This window comes from Siniperca chuatsi, linkage group LG2 (assembly GCF_020085105.1).
Source record: "Siniperca chuatsi isolate FFG_IHB_CAS linkage group LG2, ASM2008510v1, whole genome shotgun sequence".
Taxonomy (NCBI): Eukaryota; Metazoa; Chordata; class Actinopteri; order Centrarchiformes; family Sinipercidae; genus Siniperca; species Siniperca chuatsi.
Window position 1 is genome coordinate 24470199 of NC_058043.1, and position 17471 is coordinate 24487669.

Consider the following 17471-nt stretch of genomic DNA (forward strand, 5'->3'; position numbering starts at 1 on the left):
GCAGCTCCACCCTGATTCCTCACAGCCAATGGAGGACTAGAAAAATACTTTTTTTTTAAAGGGACAAACTATAATTACACCTCGAAAAAAACTGTGATGCAGTGGTAAATGACAGTGTGGATGAGTACTGATGTCCAGTCTGAGAATATCTCAAACCCTGTAATCACTGAGGAAATAAATGTTATGCCTGTACTCTCCTTCAAACACCCTTTCTAACCAGTTTCTTATTATTTATTATGAATTGCAAGGCAAGGGGGCAAATGTCAAGATACCAAAAGATTCTTAACAGTTTGAAAAGGTGAATAAATTCCAAAAGTGCTTTCACATTTTGATGTCACTGTTGAGTCACAATATAATATAATGCAACCTTGATTCAGGGACAACTCCTGTTCCCACTCGCAACTTAGAGACATTCAATACCCAATACTCTCCTGTATCTACTCTCACTCTCTCTCTCTCTGAGCACCTCCTAATTCACATTTGTTCAGAAAAGATTAATTCCTAACCTTTATTCATGTCACAAGAAACGTCTGGCATGTGCCCCATGGGGCGCTTTTCTTCCTGGTGGTCTGACAGTGTTGACTCTCTCCAGCAAGTGCCTACTATTTATCACCAGAGAAAAGGCTTTTGAGCATCAGCGGCACAGCCTCAGTGTTAGAGTGCTCTGACTCAGAGGCACTATATTATTATTTCTAGACACACATTTTGCTCAAGGCTCTACTCTATACCCATTATGCAGCTCTGTCAGCCTCTAAAGTTCAGGCATGCACAATACTGTGGGATGGTTGCCATGCACAGTTGTGGATGGTATCTCTGGTTTCTTTCTATTGGACACAGACTACCTATTTTCTTTTCTTTTCATGTTTAAATGGAGTGGCACTATGATGCCATGAATGTTAACACTACTGAGACGCTTTCCTGCTTTAATGTTGCAGGGCGAAGTTTCTGAGTAACAAAAAGATTGCAAATTGTGCTGAGTAGGTCCTAAGAATAAATGCGGTTATACCTTCTGCCTATTCCGCAAAAACATTGCTGGAAATTCCAGTGTGTTTTTAGTCAATAACCAAGGTCAACTAAAGGTTGAAATCAAAAATTCTGTCTGAAATTCATTTTAGCATAATGACTGTAAACGCTAGAATGGTTTTTCTCCAGATAGGCAGACAGTTGGCAATGCTGAGGTATGTATGTGATTGGTTTTCATTGCACAACGATTAACTGTTGACAAGTTAAAGTTGACAGAACTATCTCACTACAAGATTAATTCAGTAGCTGTTGTGGAGCTTTCATTTGTATCATACAATTTCTAAACTATAAACCTGGAATAACTGATTTTTGCAGAAACAAGCTGCAAACACACCTTATATGTTGGCGAACTTGTCAGCCAACAGTTGCCTCTTTACACTTCCAGCAAATAGAGCAACATTAGCATTAATTTGGAGTCATGTTTGTGGCCACCTGGCAAACGTAAGTCCAATAATCTCTTTTTAGCTCTGTTTTGGTCTCCACCAACTTCTGAGGGGAATATCTGGCTCTTTAGCTGCTAATGTTTCACTATGTCCAATTGTTCGCTGAGAACAGCTGCCTGTTGTCGAAAATGATGCTATGAGAGCACCAAGAGTGAGCCTAAATAGTAAAGTTGAGGGGCTGGAAAACCAAAACAATGAGCTGAAAGAGGCTGAAAGATTCAGCTCTATGAGCGTCCGCTTTCACATGTGATCCACTGTTAACATGAAAGCATTGCTTATAATCTGCTGCTTTAAAACCCACATGAATTAGAAGTCTTCAGAGTGCTCAGAGAAATGGAAATTTTAACATCTACAATTCCATGAATATTGAAAAACTCCATCTGCTGAGGAAGATCATGTGATACGATTGAAAGCTCCAGAACAGCTATTGAATGGACCTACTGTTTCCGAGGTCAAGAATTAACTTTCAATCTCAATTAATTAATAGTTTAGAGTGATAAACCTATATATCCACTGCTGAATTAGATATCAGCTGGTTAGAGCCACCTTATTTATGCAATTTATTGTGTGAATGATCAAAATTACAATTCCTCAAAATAAAATGATTTTAATGCAACACATTGATGTGATTCCATTTATGTATATACAGTGGTGGAGGAAGTATTAAGATGCTTTACTTAAATAACAGTACTAATACCAAACTGTAAAAAATACTCTGTTACAAGTAAAAGTCCTGCACTGAAAATGTTAATGTAAGTATGTAAGTAGGCTATAGTCAGGAAAATGTACTTGAAGTATTAAACATCAAAATACTCAATGCAGAAAATGGCCCCTGTGAATGTTATACTATTATATTATATTATATTATATTATATTATATTATATTATATTATATTATATTATATTATATCATTAGATTATTATTACTCACGCATTAATGTAAAAGCAGGATTTTTTTCCAACCAATAGTTAGTAATTATTAAAAAATAAATTAAAATAATTAAAAAGGAAAAGCAGCAAAATCCTCACATCTGTGAAGCTGGAACCATGAAGTGTTTTTGCATGAAAAAAAAAGACTTCAAAGGAAAGGAAAAGGAATTAGGAAAGTCATTGTGTGCATGACATTTTGCTTTGCTCTTTGATTTTCTTTCACGTTTTTGGAGTGAGAAAAACAGAGAACGGCAGTGCAGCTGTTGCTGGGTCAAAACAAAGAGATTCTGCACTGAACTGAGGCAGAGACAGAAGCAGTGCGATCTCTGCTTTGTCTCAAGACCAGACTGGTAACCTTGAGACACGCAAGGTTGCACCCGTGGGTAACGGGGGAAAAAACAGCAACACTTGTTTCACATCAGCAGTCAAATGATGGCAGTGAGACAGAAAAAGAGAGGAAGGAGAAGACAAATGCACAAATCCACACATACACCCAAAACAGACATGCAGTCACACACAAATGCAGCCATTCCACATTCAGATACTGTAGCTGGGCATCCTAATTATTTGTGTGTGCATGTGGGCCTGAGGCTTACTACTAAGCCTCAGTTCAAAGTCATCCTAGATTACCTTGAGGAATGATGATGATAATGATGGTAGGGGGAGCTGACCCTGGGGACTCATGGCTTTAAAACTCCCCTCATTAAGTCTTCAGTTAAGAGTCTAAACACTGTTGGCAGAATCGAAAACAGCTTGCATGCTATTTCTAGGAGCAATGCAAAAACTAGTTGAAAGTCGAGAAAAGCTCCTTTTTTGGTTGTACGGTCAACAGGGTACAGTGAGCGTTGGGCTTTTTCTCTGAAAACCAGTCTTCATAAAAGCTCGATCCAGGATTTCTAATGCCGTGCATTTTACCTCGCATTATCTCAAATATCTTGCCAGTGAACTTTAGACCTGCAGACGTCTGTCAGGGCTGATTTGGCTTCAATGAGCAGTTGCTTGCAAGGTGGTGGACATGACGTTCAGGAGTGTTGGGAATGTCTAGTACAGCCTGAAGCCTACAGCTGCTTAGCTCACTGGTCTAATCCTTGTGGGAAGGTCTGTGAGACTATCATGGGAAACTGCATATTGTACTCACCAGAATACAGATATGGAAATACACAGGGAAGTAGATCCCCAGCGAGTATGTACATGTGTGTGTTTATAGTATCACAAATATTCAAATTCATCGCCTTTTTCACAATGGAAGAATCTGATATCCCCTGTCTCAGTTTGCTGAGCTATTGTTTGGAACACTGGTATCAAATATACCGTGTTCTCCGTCCCCTCCCACCCCACCATCGTTTTCACAGATATGCCCCTATACACACACTTCCTCACACCCAACAACATTTAGAGATGACAGCAACCTTTCGCACCATTAAAAGCAGTCAGCAAACCCAGTCTCAGTGACCTTTCTCTGCTGCACAAATGTACCTATTTTTTCTACCAGGGACACACATCGGTGTGCTTTTAGACCAATTCAGATCTATCTAATTCGAGTTAAGTCAAAAAATTTAGTTGCTCAAAGTGGCCTGATCAATATCAGAACATGCGGGATACCAAGGATAGGCAATCAACAATCCCACACACACACTCACATAAGCACACATGTACACACACATTGCATAGATGTCAAATACACAATAAAGGTCCATCTAACTCCACTTGACACGTGCCCTCTACCAAAATAAACCATGTCCTTTTCGGCTGGACTATCACCGACTGTAAGGTGCTCAGAATTCAAATCGTAGCAGACACAGTGCACTAACTCACCCTCTGAGTCAGCATCAATATCTGCACAATAAATCAGATGTGTCGGATTACTTCTTTACCAGTGACTGTGACATATTATCTCCTGTAATGGAAAATGTGAAATTACTGGAATATATCCTCCAAACCATGATTCACCTGAGTTCCCATGCACGGAGTAAGTACAGGTGCCACTTTCTGTTTTGATCAGATATGCTGCTGAAAACCTGGAGTGAGGGGTAGACAGCTAGAAGCCACTTGTCTTTGTAGTGTTAAACCCACACTCAGCATGCATGGAGAAATTCAACATAACTTTCAACAGTGATGCAACCTTTTACGAGCAGCGAGGCAGAGCTCTTTGGATTACACTTGGTTACATCTGCTTAGCAAAGAAGGTTTACCTGTAAGTCTGTCATTTCTTTTTCAGGAATATCTGATGTAATACAAACCTGCTGACACGCTGGCTGTCATCTCTCTACTCGATAGAGGAGCTGTCTCACAGTTTGCGTGTGTGAGCAAGAAAGAGAAAGGGAAACGCAGAGAGTTTTTGTACAAGCTGACCCCTGGGATGTTTGCAAATCTACTTCTGAATCACATTTTAAAGACAAGCCCTCTGGAGCTGTTAAAAGCTCCCATCTCCCCAACCCTCTTTCCCTCTCTTTCCTTTTCACGCTTGTACTTATGGCCTGTATAACAGCCACTCTCAAACAGCAGCTTACTCAAACTGTTGACAGACATCTGAGGAATCAGTCCCCAAATGATGAGTTGTGCTCCTATTGCTACGGCTTACCTTAAATTCCTAAAACAACATGAAACATAGATCATGTAAGCTTTTTATTCCCCACTCCAGTTAAAAGTATTATTAAGTTGCATACAGGATGATAAGAGTCATCTGCATACATTCAAGCCAACAACATTTTTCAGCTTTTGTTGAATAGCGGCCACAGTGGCTTGGGGAGGAAGGTGGAACCTTCAAAAAAAAAAAAAAAATGTTTATAACCTGACAAATGATTTACAATTACTCGAGGTTAAGGTAATGAACAGCCATCAGCACATGAAAGTGAAGCACTAATGGTCAATGTTGCTGATCTGGGAAGTAAATTAGACTGTGCTTGTCCTGCTTTTAATTTGTATCCAAATGTCCACACTTGGCACCAAGTCGGCATACGAGCTTGTTTTGTAACAGCGATCAAACACTAAGTACTTCTCTGCGTTTTCAGCATCAGCTGCTTTAACAGCAGCTGCATATTGGATGTTCAGGAAAACACAGCACCTGGAGCATGAAGACCACATTTCCATATTTCATATAATGGGGTGGAAGTGACCCCCCATTTTTCAGCGAGGGAGAAGGAGTAGATATAATTTTAAGAATTTGTAACAAGGTCATTTTAGTTTTTTGTTGAAAAACTATATCAGACACATATTATTATTTAAAGCAGCATATTTTTTTAATGTCACTCCCTGTTTCCTTTTAAGTATTATATCATTATGTATTTGGGTTGTTCGTTCGTACGTCTGTCCATCTGTCCATCCGTTTCCAATCTCATGGACGCGATATCTCAGGAACGCCTGGAAGGAATTTCTTCAAATTTGACACAAATTTTGACTCACAGGTCAAGGCCACTGTGACCTCAAAATGAACAAACACGTTTTTTGGCCATAACTCAAGAATTGATGCAGTAATTAAGTCAAAATTTCACACAATGAAATGGAATACAACGATGAAGTGATGACATTTTTTAACCAAAAGGTCAAAGGTCAACTTCACTGTGACTTTGTGAACACAAAATAAGTTTTTAGGCATAATTTAAGAATGAATTAGGCGATTCCAGATTTCACACACGCTGACTGGGACGACACAATGAGTAAACAATAATTACCACAGCGCTGGCTTTCCTCCATCTCGTCCATTCTGCCTTTCACTTCCTGCCTCATTCTGAATTTGGAACATCGGAATCACGTGACTGCAAACAACGTATTGGAGCGCGCCTAGCTATTCGTGATCCTGTGAGTGAGTTCCACCTACAGCTCATAGAGGCTTTGCATCTAAAAATGCCAGGAGAAAACAAAAGCACATTGTGTGTAGCTATAATCTATAAGAATCCATCTTTACATAGTAATCAAGTACATGTGTCCCCGTTTAGACAATACATCTATGATAATCCTTCATTAATCAGTTCAACAATGTATATTCACTGGATCATACATATGTATCATCAATACAGTGATAACTTCCATTTAGCCAAAAACTACACTTTATACCTGTTATTCAATTCCTTCCAAGTATTCACTTCCTATATGATACGAGTCTAGAAAGACATGGATGCAAACTGAATCTTGACTGGTTAGCGGAGGCATACAACTGTGGGGCGGTAATTCTAGTTTGTATTCTGAAATCTGCTCAGCAGTAAATTATATTTATTTAGGAAACCAGTGATGGCACCTGGTAAATGGCCTGATAATTCACTATTATGCATATAGATAGAGACTAGATTGGATCCATAAAACACATCTGTCAGGTCACAAGCCAGACTGTTATGATGGTAGAAGGTGTGTAATCATAATTAAGCAGAAGCACTATGGTGCAAGAATTTTATGATCCAAGCATTAATCTGACTATTGTGCGTTGAGGATTTTTTACAGCCAGTGTTGTAGTTGGATGATATATCAAGGACAAACTGGAGTAAAAATGATGTATTAGTGTGAGAAGCAGACAGGCAAGCGTGGCATGTGTCAGGCATTTTATTTCCTTCTGATCATTGCCTTATCTGATCTCATATAAATCATGCTTTTCATATGGCAGCTCCAAACTCTGCTTATACCATTGCTGCAGATATGACATATATAAAAATATGTATTCACAAAACAAGAATGTGTTGGCAGACGGTTCATTTTATGGCAATACTGAATGGTAATCCATAGTCATTTATGGCCAAAACCTATGTACATTCACATAAAGATAAGGTAAAATAAATATTTGCATATAAAATATAGCATATATAATGACACTTTACGTTGTTAAACTTCAATAATACATTTTCAGTTACCTGATAAACATGCAGCAAATGTGTAAAGTAAGATAAATACACTTAAATATCATAAAAATCCCTTCATTTATGACACCTGAGAACTCTATTGACTGAACTAAATTTTTGACATTCACAATGAGAAGTCACAAGACACAAAATGTTTACTTCCCCATGTCATTAGAAATCATTACATACTTGTATAGCGGCAAATTAAGAAATTCCCTTTGGCTGAAGAGCGCACATTATCACATAAGGCACTGAAATAGCACATTATACAGAAAGGCTTATAAAAGCAAATATGGCTTCTTAATCAGTTGTACGTACAGCTTGTACCCTACACACAGTTAAGGCTTAAAGAATGTGAAAAAGCATTTCTTTTTGTATTTTCTTCAAGACTGTCTGAATTCTTCCTGTGTTTTTCAATGTTTCTGCAACAAAAAAATCACAAAACTGCACACAAAACTGCATAAAACTGGCTAAAGAGATACAAAAACATACATACAAAAAGTACCCTGATATTGTCACAAAAACAACAAGTCAGAATGCTCAAAACAGGAGCATATTAGTATGTTACAGTTTGGACAGACTCTTCAAAACAAAGATGGAGAGATGAATGTGAGGTACAGAAGGCAACGGTTTACAGGCAGCATCTGGACAGAAACCAAGCTGCGGGGCCCGTGAGCTCAGCAGTTTGAGAGGTGTCTCCAGGGCCCGACCAGTGCATTATATCTCTGGAGTATCTACTGGAATTTTATTGGCCTGAGGTGAAGTCTTTCTTTCCTGAATTCTTTCAAGTTGCTCCAGATAAGATAACCTGTCTGCTCTGTAAAAGCTAAAGGCTAATGGCTCTCTGTGGTCACTGCACGCTACCTGCGAGACATGCAAGAACACAGAGGAATTAGGTTCTGTCTGATGTCTGGCAGCATAATCTCTACAGTGCTCCAGTGTGTTTGTGTGTGTGCTTGTGTGTTATACTACAGTGTGTTTGTTTATGGGAAAACATCTCACTCCCTCCTTAGGTCTGGCCTGTAAATACATGATCATCATACCCTTCAACTGCCTCACAGTTGCTCTACCATACCTGCCGTCCTCCTACTGTAAAGAGGCTGTAGCTGTGATCTTTTACTTTCAACCAAAAGCATGAATGAATGGATCTTCTTCAAAATCTAAACATATTGATTATGATGTATGGATCATAAAAATGTTCATATATTCCATTTAACTGAAAATAGAGAGTACATACTATGCTATTCATTAGCAGAAAAGTGCTTCACCTTATATTTTGTACTAACTTAAATGAGAGCCTTTTTCACATTCAGTAAAACTACTTCAAATTACAGTATCAGTATGGATGTATTTTCCAAATGCAGGTGTGGTTGTCATGGCAGCAACACCTGGCTTTTTCCTGCACTGTGTAATTGTTTATTGCACTTTCCTCTCTCCTGTCCAGCTGGATGAAGACTTACAGCTGCTGGAGAGATGCAGGTGGGGCAGCCTGACCACAATCCAGGTGGTTTACAACACCCGGTTTTGCATTTGATTGGCTACAAATACAACACCTCAAAAGTAAACTGAGAAGAGTGCTGGTGAGGGAGGCACTGAATTTTGTAGACTACCAAAGAGTACAGCAGCCCAGTAAGTGGAAGTTGCAGGACAACAGTTGCCCACAATAAGAACTAGAAGGATCGCTGGACTTAACATCTGACTGGGAAATACATTAAAAATAAGAAAGAGAGATTCACTAAACCAAGAAAGTCTTCTAAAGGAGCTGCTGAATGGCACAAAGTATAAAACAGGACTATCTGTGCATGTGTCTGCAAATCTTGCCTGAAGTGATAAAGGTTTAAAAAAAAAAGACCCACTGATTGGAGACACCTCACTGCATATAAACAACAGTACCGGTGACCATCACGACAATAATGTTATTGGAATAAACACAGCTTAATGAGTTGGTCTCAAAAGGAACATATGGCTGTAACACATGCAGTTTGGAGTAATGACAGTACTAAAAAGTCCAAATAGCCAAATTGGAAGGCACATTCTGGCAAGAAATCTGATAAATGGCAACTGTGTGGTGTTTGCACAAACAACAAAACAGTTAAATTATATTACAATACAAAAATCAATGGAGAGTACAATAAATAAGACATTTTTATCCTGCTATGTACAGTAATTACACCAGATAAATTTACACTATACACACATGGGAGTAAAGGAGGTCATGTGGAGGATGAGTTTGAGCTCTGAATTGGCTGTAGCACCAAAGAGGAGGAATGGCTTGACACAACGCACAAGCACCAGACGAGGACTGCAGAGATGAATGGAAATAGATGCTAAAAAAAGACACGCAAACAACATTAACACTCATTCAACTCATTCAGTTACTCATTAAAAACAAAGGGAAGATATTCAGTGAACAGAAATGCAGATTGTAGTTCTATATTGTTGTAATATGAAATACTTGATATTCAGTTGACCGCTGTCTGAAAATCTAAGCCTGAGTTATTCCTCTGTCCACTGGTGTAGATTGCACCTCTATGAGCATAAAAAAGTATTAACATAAATACTAACTTAGATTTAGCTGTTGAGTTGTGTAGAACTAAGGCTAAGCTAAGGCCTCATCAATTTGGGAGATACAGAGATGGTTTTGAATTATGGTGGTGGGGCTAAACTCTTGTCTTTATTTGGATTTCAGATTGCGCCTTTTATAATTGAAATTGTTGTCATATTTGAAATGCATCCCACACCTGTTTGATGGTATTCGATTTATTCCACAGTTACAGGCAGGCTGGAGCCAGAGGATGGTGTACATTTACCACAGTAGCCTCCGCACATTCCTGACACTCTGCTGCCATCCTGTGGACACAATAGGAACAACATCAGTTATGTGTGATTCTGCTGCTTTTGCTTAAGTGAATGTTAGTAAGTTTTGTAGTATAGTCGTACAGATGCTGAAGATGAGAAAACATTTTGTCAGGATCACAGCTTGCTTGAATTTCTTTGTCCTGTGTTGAAGAAACTTTGAAGAAGCATTTTCCCCTGACACTGATCTGAACTATCAGTGTAAAACAGACGTTAAGAACCTGTTAAGAAAAAAGCCTTAACAGTGAAGGAATTGGTTGTGCTGCTTCCAAGTAGTTTGAGAATTTCATCACTTTGAAAGGTTTTTGTGACAGAGTTGTTTTGGTGGCTCTGAAAGTAGCTTTTCCTTTTCAAAAGGCACACATAGACTGAGGCCCACCAGGCAGATTGTCACCAGGTAGGAATGGGGTAATCACACTCAGCAACAAGCAGAAAATACAAGCTACTTAATCACCAGCACTTCACTAGCATCATTTACATACAGCATAATGGGCAGTATCATCCAAACATTTAGAAACAAAAAGGAAATTGCATCAGACGGGTACACCAAAAGCCCTATCCCACGACATGAAAGCCAGAGCGTGCAGTGAGTGGTTTGTTTGATCTCCTCTGGAGTGCTCTCTCCTTCACACTGTCACAACCTGGCTTTATTTAAACTGCCTGGAGTGCCCAGATCGGGCCGGCTGGCTATGGATTTCAGACTGAACACTTTTTGGCATCACTACTGCCTCTGTTTTCACCTTGCCAAAAAGCACTCTCCAGCTTGATCTCCATTTCAAAAGCGGAGGGTGGGGGGGCACTTGAGAGAGCAGCTGCCCAATAAGGGTCCTTTCTCAGCGAGTTTATGGGGAGAAGTGGAGCTGGGAATACAGAATCCACTTGGGACTATGCCCACATAGAGCTCTGAGGCCAAGAGGACATGCAGAGAGGAGAATAGTGAAGGGAGGGATGGAGTATAAGAGGTAACAACAGAGAAGATGAGGCAGTAAAATAAAAGTGTTACAGATAGGCAGGAAAATGTATGTTTTAAAAGATTTGCCAAAGGCCATTAAACAATAATGACTGAAAAGAATAGTTAAGTTAAAACTAATTTGTACTTTATATACTGTATTTTAACAAGGCAGGTGCCCAGGACCTCACCGAGTATATACCGGGATGTCATCATGAATGAATGAGAGGTTGTAATGAGAGTCACCTTTTTAAATGGTGTACTAAGACTGTTAAAGTTAAAGTTTACTGTTTTCCCAGGATATGGACATGTACATATGTGACATATTGCCAATACCTGTGATTTTTGTATATCAGCCACTGCATAGTTGCCCTGGGAGGTCCACGAGGTGTCCTCAGTCACCTTAAAACCTGTTCCTGAGAGGTTGATCCTGAACCGCCCCTGAAATAAGAGACAGAGACACAGAATATAAATAAGGTATCACATAGAAATGTATTTAAAGATGCATTAGACATTACTAACTCTCACTATGTTGTTTGATAAAGAGACTTTGAAGTGTCTGATTTATCATGAACAGCAGAAAGAAGGAGGAAGTAAAGCACCAAAGGGTCTGAAGAAGGGAACAGGCTCAACTCAAATATTTCCTTCAGAGGGTTTTCAAAGCAGAGTAAGTGCAAACTGAATTACAGGCAACAGGAGATTTACACAGAATTCCTAATTATAATGCAAGTCATTAGTGAGGATGCTCTTTTTGATTGATTGATTTTATTAGATGATTAAAAGTACAGAGTAACTCTGCACAGCAGTAGTTACAATCATCAAGGATTAAAACAAAATAAAGCCTAAAAGGCTTATTTCCATTGTGGTCCTCCAACATACAACATATGACACAAAAAACAAAACATGACACCAGAAAACATACAATGGTGGAGTGGCACAGCCTACATGTTTCAAGCTCTCTTCATAAAAAAAGTGTTTGTATAGAGTTAATGAGTCAAAACATCAACTTTGTCATTGTAAGTAAATTTCATTTTACACACCTGTGGACAGCGTGCGGCGCTGTAGCAGTCTCCAGCTGTAGCAAATGGAACACTCTTGCCTTCACGGGTGAAAGCAAACTGCCAATCTGTAGCTGAATAACAAGATAAACCAACAAGCTAAGTATGATGTGACAAACGTTGGAAATTTGTATCTTGAAATTTGCTGCTATAGGACCTCAGATGAACTTTTATAATGATAGCTTACATCTGCCATAATGGCCGAGCATTGTGTTATTTAACTGGTCTAAATCTACCCTTAGCTTTAGGGTCAGCCTAATATCAGTATAATTTCATCTACTTAGAGCAGTTTCATTTAATCCCCTCAAGCCTTGTAATTGTGTGTTGCTTAAATGAACCTTAAAGACATCTTGAGCCCATTAACCCTCGTGAGCACGGACATAATTAAATGGCAAAGGAACTTCTTATTTGAGAGTAATGTAGAGTTAACACTGACACAGGATGCTGTTGTGTGTGTGTGTGTGTGTGTGTGTGTGTGTGTGTGTGTGTGTGTGTGTGTGTGTGTGTGTGTGTGTGTGTGTGTGTGTTTGTGTGTGCAATCTGATTTTTGCATGTGTATGAGCCACTCACTGATGATGTTCATCTTGCTGAGGTCCAGGCGGACTTTGGAGAAGGTGGTGATGCCAGCGGTGGTGTAGTCTCTCCGACAGTCACAGTCCTCTATTCTGGAGCCATTAGCTGGACACTGGGTGGGGTCATTGAGTCTGAGAAACACACACACACACACACACACACACAATACACTCAGCTTTACACTTCCATGGAATTTCTTCATTTCCAGACAAAAAACACTGCCAAGAGTCAGTTAGATTTTGCAATGAAACAGGTTGTTCTCATTGTTATCCTGTTAGCTGTTTACCTGAAGCCAAAGATCTCTGAAAAATTTTCCCCTTCTCCTGTTGTCAAGGTGATGTACTCCTGTGGAGTCTCTGTCTGCATTCCTGCACAGTAGACCTGAGGAGAAAAAGGTGGGGGAAGAATAAAAGGAGAGGTGGTAACCAGAGGGAGGGGGAGTAGGGAACCAAGGGTGAAGGAAAGGGATGGAGGTAATAGGACAGTAGAGGAAAAATAGGAAGGTGGAGAAGAAGTGCAGATTAGGTAAGGAAGAACAATAATGGTGGTGAGGAGGTGAGTATGTTATGATGGCAATTACAAGCCCCAACAAACACAGAAGCTAGTGTATAAAATGGCAAAGCACAATGCACACAATCCCTAAAGATTCAAAGTAATTCTGACGGCAGTCAAAGCATTTGGTCTGCCTGTGTTTTATGAAATGTGCTGCATCTATTTGCAACCTTGCACACCAAGCTGCAGCGCCAAAAGTATGCCTCGACACAAGCTAGTCTAGGTGAATTTTAAGCACTTTGTACTGTAATGTAGACACATACACAGTCACACAAACAGCAGCAAAATGTTCCGTCAGTTTTTAATTAATCTTAAATGTCAAGAGAGAAGGCATGAAGACCTACTTTTCAATTGTCCCTTTTCCCTCATAAATAAAACCTGTTATGGCTTCATAAACTGTGCTTTGTGCATTTGTGAGGGAATAAGATCATATAATCTTACCTTGAGTGCTTTTCCTTGAATATTGAGAAAGTGTTCGCTGTCTAGGAGGGGGCCGTTCATGCTCTGGACATCTTGACAGCTAGAAGGCAAATGGCCTTGAGGACACAAAAGAAGAAGAAATAAGTAGGTATACGGTAGTGTATTATGCAAAGATTTAACACAGGGCAGGCACTCAGGCTGTATACACACACATGTGCACGCATGCACACACAAATTTCAAGAGTTAAGTCAAGTGTGGCAAATCGCTGCATCGAATCAAAGAAAACGAAAAGCCACTCACTCTTTGATGTCCCATCCTACCCTAGGGAAGTAAATACACTGGACAGTGAATCTTTGATGTTCGCCTCGGATCATAAATATTTCACTAAAGGCCAAATCTCTGAGATGACCAGATCAAGTCAAGCCATACCTAATACTTGAATTTGGGATGCATTCAGTTGGCCTGTACCTAACCCTGGTAGCCTTGACCTTTGTTAAAAGAGCAGCAGTTTTCTCACAGTACTTACAGGCTGGATTTCTGCAGACCTTTCTGGCCTCTGGCATGGTGTCTAGAGAGCACCTATTGCTTTCCTGGCCATCTGCTGACACGCACTGCACCATCCTCTCCATCACTCCATCACCACAGCTCGCCGAACACTGGAGGGGAGGAACCGTGACAGTGTGAAAATAAAACTTGTGAATGACAGTCTGTCAGCAGGTTGTATTTTCACAGTGGCCCCTTCAAAAAATGTATGTGCATGTACATTTTTGTCATTTCAATACTGATTATTATTATTTGTCATTTGGCTATGACACAGGTTGAAGCCAAAGGTACAATGTTCTTAATGTCAGGCCTCATTTATGTTAAAGAAACCCTTGAAACCTCATATACAAAAAATGATTGTGCATAAATGGCCGCTTCATGAGATTAAAGATGGTAGCCATGCAGCCAAGCAGAGGCTTCACACGCTTCGTGATTAATTCACCAAGTCTGTTTCCATTGCACTTTGTCACATTTGGCTTTTATTAACTTTTCCACCAAAAAAACTTTTTTTGCAATATGTTGACTTTTTTTTTTACGAATTACTGGTGTTTCCACTCAGGTTTTCCATGCACAAATTGAAAATGTGCATAAAAAACAGGTGGATGGAAAGGCACTTTGTGATATCAATTTTAGCAACAACTGTTTACTGTATTATACCAACTGAAATTTGGACAACAATAAAAAATTGTTTAATCTCACAATTAGACACAAAGACCTGTTTAACTTGCATGTATTAACCTCACAATCAGTCTTTGATAAATCATAACGTCAGCTCTTTTTTAAAGTCACATATTTTCACAAGGTCTCACGGTTATATTTTGGGAAACTAAGAATGAAAATATGTGTGTTCCATTTTGACAAAGCACTGATAAATGACTGGACAACATTTAGAGCCATGGACTCGCTCACCAGTCCCCAGATTCCAACCCTCCACTTCTGTGGCGGTGGGCACGGGTCCAAATTACAAGGCATGTAGCTCTCAGGGGGGGTCCCGGGGCAGTTGGACAGAGACTGATGGCCGTACTCATAGTTATCATTCTCCACATGCACCTCGCTGCAGGAGATCAGACGTTGGCGGTAGCCCTGTCCACAGCTGGCTGAGCACTGGAGGAGAGAATAAATCACCGGCATGAAATAACGACGGTATTCCACACAGGAAACATGGATGATTTCTGTCCGCATCACTGGATTGGAAGATGGTGATTTACATGAATGGTCTTTTTGAAGAGTAAAGTATTGCCTATTCAGCAAACTGACTTTTTATAATTTAGATCTCAAAGCCTTTAGTTTGACTACATCATTTAAATGGTACACCGCTTCTTTGGCACTCACCTCAGTCCATTCCCCTGTGATCCAGATTAACTCACAGGCCTGGGTGTTACAGCTCTCTATGTCTGGAGGTCTGATCTGGTTGACACAGTACATCTCATGGACCTCCTGCTGGTTGTGGTCCACACACTGCAAGGCTCGTCGTCGGTGGCCCGCTCCACACGACTTACTGCACTGTAGTGGAGACAAGACAGAGACCAGCCTTTTACAAAGAAGACAAATCATTTATGAGTGGAAACATTACAACATTCCTATATTATGGGAAAAAGGATTCCTAATTTCTTTTGATTAAAGTAGACCTAATTATGTATGCACATCTGTCCAGCTGCAAACAGGAAGCCGCATGTACAACTATGAGGTTTTAAAGTAGGGGTTCTCACTAATCATTGCAAAGAAAGAGCGAGGATGAACAGTCTGAGATTTGTGTCTTCTTGGGAAGCAGTACCTCCAGCACATGGGACTACGGCGTAATGATGTCAAAACAGTAGATAAGCGCTGGGAGGAAAGCACTGTGTTGTTGAGCAGAAGAACCTGAGCTGAGGACACGGCCAAGTCCTGAGAAGAGATTACACAACTTCTAACTCCTGAAACCATTTATACAGTCCATGCCAACAATGTGTCTGATGAAAGTTCTGAGTCGAAATTCACTAGCAGTAAGCAACTGCCTTATGTCTTAGCATCCAGACAGTCCTCCAAAAAAGTCAAGAATATCACAATACAGTGAATAGAGATGTTTTCTTAATGGCAAACATACATCATCTTGATGTTTTATAAATGAAACCTGTGCAGTACACCTGTGTTTGACCCATTCATACCATCATCTCACTCACAGCTAAACCACAAATTAGACTGGACCCAATATAAATGTAGTATCAATGTAATATTATGACATTCAAGCTTGCAAGAGTCGTAATTTAAGCACTAAACTTTAGCAAGGGCTCAGAGAGGCTTCCACTTGTGTCAGAAACACGCTGTGAAGTTACGAATGCAGCCAACTCCAGCTGGTCTTCGTCCCTCTTAATATGTTGAACACTGTCAAACAACTGAAATACTTGGAACTGCTATTGTGAGCTGTGCTGCCGTACAATACAGGAATGAAACTAACCCTGCATGATGGGTACCTGAGTTTCAGTATGTTTAGGTAATATTGATGACAAACAAAGCTATAAGCGAAAATATTTCATTCTAACAGGAAGGTTAGGCCTAACAAAAAAAGCTATGTGTGCAAAGAAGTAAAATGTTGGTGTAAGACATCATCTCTGATTTGTGGAGTCAGTGCAAGTGTATAAAACACATAGGCATGTTAACCCCTGCCAGGTAAACTGTTGTAATTACCTCCAGCTGTTAATTGGCGCACCCAGGCAGGGAGCTCCAAACACTTCTCCAGACTAATTAGACTCTCCTTTCGGAGGACATTTCATGCTGCTCAGTGACCCAGATTCAACAACACTTGAACACAGTGAAGAAGAACATCCTGCTGCTGCTGCTGCCTGTTCTAATAATCCCAACTCTCAACAAGGATCTGAAGCCTCTAGCCTATAGAAAATTGCTGAATGTTACTCAGCAAGAATGTACTCATTAAATATAGCCTAGGTATGCATGCAACCTTATATTAAGCAACAAGTCTCTTTAACTTTGAGTGTTCTCAGTATCAGGGCAGATTATAGATAGACAACAGTATTCATGCACTTTTTTTTACTGTTTACTTTTGTTTTACTAATATTCAATTATGATTAAAAATAAAGGAAAATGATAAAACAAAGAATGCATTTCTCAATATCATTGAGAACACAATATTGTCTTGACTAAATAAGCAAACAATCGAAAGTGAGGGGTGGGGGCACATCCTTTGGTATTAATAAGAAGAGTTTAAAGTCAAAAACTATGCTAATCTGCTCCATCAGGGCTGTATGAGTGTGGTTTGATCAGATTTTACTGATAGTGGCCTGGAAACAGCAAAGCAAACAG

At 39.8% G+C, this 17471-nt stretch overlaps 1 protein-coding gene across 2 annotated transcripts in view; it reads right to left on the reverse strand.

Annotated features, from left to right (window-relative positions):
* Positions 1-6913: 6913 nt before the first annotated feature.
* LOC122863693 (A disintegrin and metalloproteinase with thrombospondin motifs 9-like) overlaps positions 6914-17471 on the reverse strand; it is a 46353-nt gene continuing 35795 nt past the window's right edge. The window contains exons 31-40 of one of the 2 annotated variants that reach the window (XM_044170429.1): positions 15507-15677; positions 15084-15278; positions 14158-14287; positions 13652-13746; positions 12945-13039; positions 12656-12789; positions 12068-12159; positions 11364-11468; positions 9964-10072; positions 6914-9524 (exon numbers count right to left, since the gene is read on the reverse strand). In XM_044170429.1, coding sequence (XP_044026364.1) covers positions 9983-10072; positions 11364-11468; positions 12068-12159; positions 12656-12789; positions 12945-13039; positions 13652-13746; positions 14158-14287; positions 15084-15278; positions 15507-15677 — 1107 coding nt within the window. In that variant the 3' untranslated portion in view covers positions 6914-9524; positions 9964-9982. Of the gene's footprint in view, positions 9550-9963; positions 10073-11363; positions 11469-12067; positions 12160-12655; positions 12790-12944; positions 13040-13651; positions 13747-14157; positions 14288-15083; positions 15279-15506; positions 15678-17471 lie in introns of both variants that reach the window. The other variant, XM_044170419.1, reaches the window with a different exon arrangement.